The 3381-nt window shown below is 32.5% G+C and overlaps 1 protein-coding gene across 1 annotated transcript; it reads left to right on the forward strand.

The window, feature by feature from the left end:
- The first annotated feature begins 504 nt into the window (after positions 1-504).
- Positions 505-2298, forward strand: LOC133788416 (uncharacterized). Its single transcript, XM_062225893.1, has 5 exons — positions 505-913; positions 1081-1168; positions 1275-1345; positions 1681-1737; positions 1890-2298. Exons 1-5 carry the CDS (start codon positions 803-805, stop codon positions 2052-2054), a joined length of 492 nt encoding a protein of 163 aa, XP_062081877.1. The 5' UTR covers positions 505-802; the 3' UTR covers positions 2055-2298.
- Positions 2299-3381: the final 1083 nt, after the last annotated feature.

A 3381-nucleotide genomic window follows, 5' to 3' on the forward strand; every position in this document is an offset into this window, starting at 1 on the left:
TAAGATATTATATTACTATTGATGTAATTCAATATTAGATCTCACGTATTTAAATTTAATAATACTACGAAGTATTACTAATAAATTATAAAGTGTCACCTCACTTATTTTTAAATGATCTTACTCTTACCCTACATATAACATTAAAGTATTTTGTAAAAAATAAGTGATTTTGACAAGTACCTTCAGTATTATTAAATCAAGAATGGCATACTTATATATATTTTTTAAAAGACATTTTCATTATATTATAAGATTGAAATCATCCCATATTTCTAGAATCTACTAATATTACATTCCTTAAAAAAAAAGTAAATTACTATATTAGGAAATTTAATAGCCAAAATGGAATAATCGCCACCACGGAATCTAAAATAAATAATAATAAAATAATGGCAAGCCATCGTAATTTTGTTAAACTCAATGGGGATTAATAAATACGAAAAGAAAATATCTAATCTCAAAAGCCAAAACCGAAAAACACACTTCTTCAATCGTAGAAAAAGATGAATGTCTGGAAGTTTCTTTTGACATATCTTCTTTCACCAGCTACTCTCCGCCTTAACCCATAGATATTTTTTGTTCTCTCTCTCTCTACCCCACTTTCCTTCTCTTCTCCTCTTTCTTATTTTTATCTTCATTAATTTTCTCTCTCTTCCTCTGATATTCTCTCTCGCATTTTGGCCCCATTGTGGTTCTCCATGGTCTGATCAAATTTCAAGCAGGTTTTTTCTCAGCTTTTGGATTTGGTATTGAGGAGGAGCCTAACGAGTTTGAATACGTGTATTTTTTTCACCGTTTGATGGATCGGGAAGGCGTATCCAACGGTGGATCTTGCTACTACGCCGTTCTCGGAATTCGTAGGGATGCCTCCGACTCCGATGTCCGTACAGCCTACCGGAAGCTTGCTCTGGTAAATCCTCATAACGCCGTCTCTTTTTTAACCTTCATCTTCCTTTTTTATTGTTTATTTTGGACTTTACGATACGATCAGTTGTTTGTTTGTTTGTTTTTGGCGAAATTTCATTCAAAAACTCTAATTCCTTATGAAAATCTTCCCTTTTGTTTTTATTCGATGAGAAATGGCACCCGGACAGATGGGCTCAGAAACCGAACGTTTCCGGAGAAGCCAAACGACGGTTTCAGCAAATCCAAGAAGCTTACTCCGGTAAAACAAAAAACTCACCGTCTCTTCTCCATTTCCCAGAACTTTATTATCAAAGAATTTTCATCCATAATGACGCCATTGCCTTTCTGTTTGACGGTTTTTGCAGTCCTTTCGGACCAGGCCAAGAGATCAATGTACGACGCAGGGCTATACGATCCTCTGGAGGAAGAAGACGAAGTCCGTACTCTCTCCCTCAATTTGACGTCTATTTATTTTCCAAGCCTCGTACTCAATAATTGGTAAAAGAAAATTTAAATTGAAACGACGTCGTTTCAAAGCCCGAAGTCACAAGCTTTGGTAAATTGTAAATATTGAAACGACGTCGTTGATTCTTTGCGCATAGCATCACTCTCTGTTAGTAAATAAAGATGTTCGTAAGACTGAAAAGTGAAATTGTAGACTCACTTTTCACAGTTTCACTTCTTTGCCGTTTAATTTTTCGCCTGAATACATTTTTTTTGGAATAATTTTTTAATTGCTGACGTGTCATTACATCTCATCAATCTTTTCAGGACTTTTGTGATTTCATGCAAGAGATGATATCTATGATGAATAATGTGAAAGACGAGGTACACATACTTATGTTGTTGGAATATAACTTTTTATTTTTTCCTCGCTGATGGCAAAACAGTAATTTTGCCCGTGTTATACGATTCCGTTACGCAAATAATTTGCTACACTCTATAATATATAGTTTTCATTCGGGAAAAATATCTTGTAGGGTGATAGCTTTGAGGATCTCCAGAAGATGTTCGCGGACATGGTCGGTGGAGATGGAATGGGGTTTGACTTCAACATTAATCCAACGGCCACCAAGAGACCACGTGGAAATGCATCCTCTATAAGTAGCGCAGCCAAGCGGAAGACCAACGCGTCTCGCTGCTAATGCGTGCGTGGCGCCGTGTATGCCCGCTTAATTTACTTAATACCCCAATAGATCTAACTCGAGGGGAATTAGCTATTAGTTGGGGTACTAAACGGGCATTTTGGTTTTATATATATATATATATATATTTTTTTAATTTGGTTGTTTAAAACATTTGCTTTTTTTTAAAAATTTATTAATAACTAAAATCAGTTGGTCACTTTTTCCTTTTTTTTTTAATATAATAATATTTTATTTTGATTGACGTCATATTATTAAATTATAGTTGTTTTTCTTGTGCACCAGCAGAATTTTTATTCAGTCCTTAAACAAAAACATCACCTAAACTTTATTTTCTCTATGTTAAATTAAATATTTATATTATACCATATAAAAATCTCTCTATATTTTCTTTCCATACATCATTTTAATATTATATCTTTACATAATTTTATTAATTAAAATAATACAAAAAAATAAATAATAAAATATTAATTAATTTAGAAAGAAAGAGTGAAAAGTGTATAAAAACATTAAAAAAATGTTTAAAGATACTTTAAACTTTTTTCTATATGTAGAGCAAGAATGATATAAAATTAGAGTGATGTAAAATAAGAATGGTTTAAAGGCATATGTTAGAAGCATTTTTAGTCTTAGATTCTTCAAATTTTGAAAAAAAAAAAAAACCATTTTAGAGCATCGGTGAATTTGTCAATTGCAGTGGCCTCCTTGGCACAATAAATGCCACTTGTAAATGCTAAACCATGCACTTGCTTGTGCAGACTAAAAATCGACACCTATTTTACATGCAGTGCAGGGCAATAAGATGCGCTACTTTTTTTTTCGGCTTTGGAATTGCAAGTTAAATGTTGATGTGTGTATTATGAGCTGAATTGGCTTCTTATTAAATCATAGTTTTTTTTCAGCTTTACCTGGATGAAAATATCAGTATTATAATTTTAGAGTAATATCAGACATATTTTTAATATTGATGAAAATTCATAGACATCGTGTATATTGGAAAAATAGAACATTGCATTTGTCCCTACCCGTAAGGACAATTTTTGGATCGTCTATTACTGATCCAATGGTGGAAAACACATAGGGAGCAGGATAGTTAACAAAGAGTTTACTCCTCTCAAATATTTGGTCATTTTTATTGGAATATTTTATAATAAAAGAATAATACTTTTACTTTCCACTTTAGATTTATGTATATTTTTTACAATTATTTTATTAAAAATAATACTCAGTAGTCTCTCCCTCTTTCTCATTTACTCTCTCTCTCTCTCTAAACTTGTTGCTTTTCGTGGGTATTTAAAGACCACCGTATAACCGGATCGGAGCA

Source organism: Humulus lupulus, chromosome 7, assembly GCF_963169125.1.
Source record: "Humulus lupulus chromosome 7, drHumLupu1.1, whole genome shotgun sequence".
In the NCBI taxonomy this organism is placed as follows: Eukaryota; Viridiplantae; Streptophyta; class Magnoliopsida; order Rosales; family Cannabaceae; genus Humulus; species Humulus lupulus.

Bases quoted from the DNA above. Each gene is read 5' to 3' on its own strand.
- LOC133788416 (XM_062225893.1), top strand. From the start codon at position 803: ATGGATCGGGAAGGCGTATCCAACGGTGGATCTTGCTACTACGCCGTT. The intron at 1,346-1,680 runs GTCCGTACTCTC...CAATCTTTTCAG, and splicing joins CTCTGGAGGAAGAAGACGAA to GACTTTTGTGATTTCATGCA. The intron at 1,738-1,889 runs GTACACATACTT...AATATCTTGTAG, and splicing joins TGAATAATGTGAAAGACGAG to GGTGATAGCTTTGAGGATCT.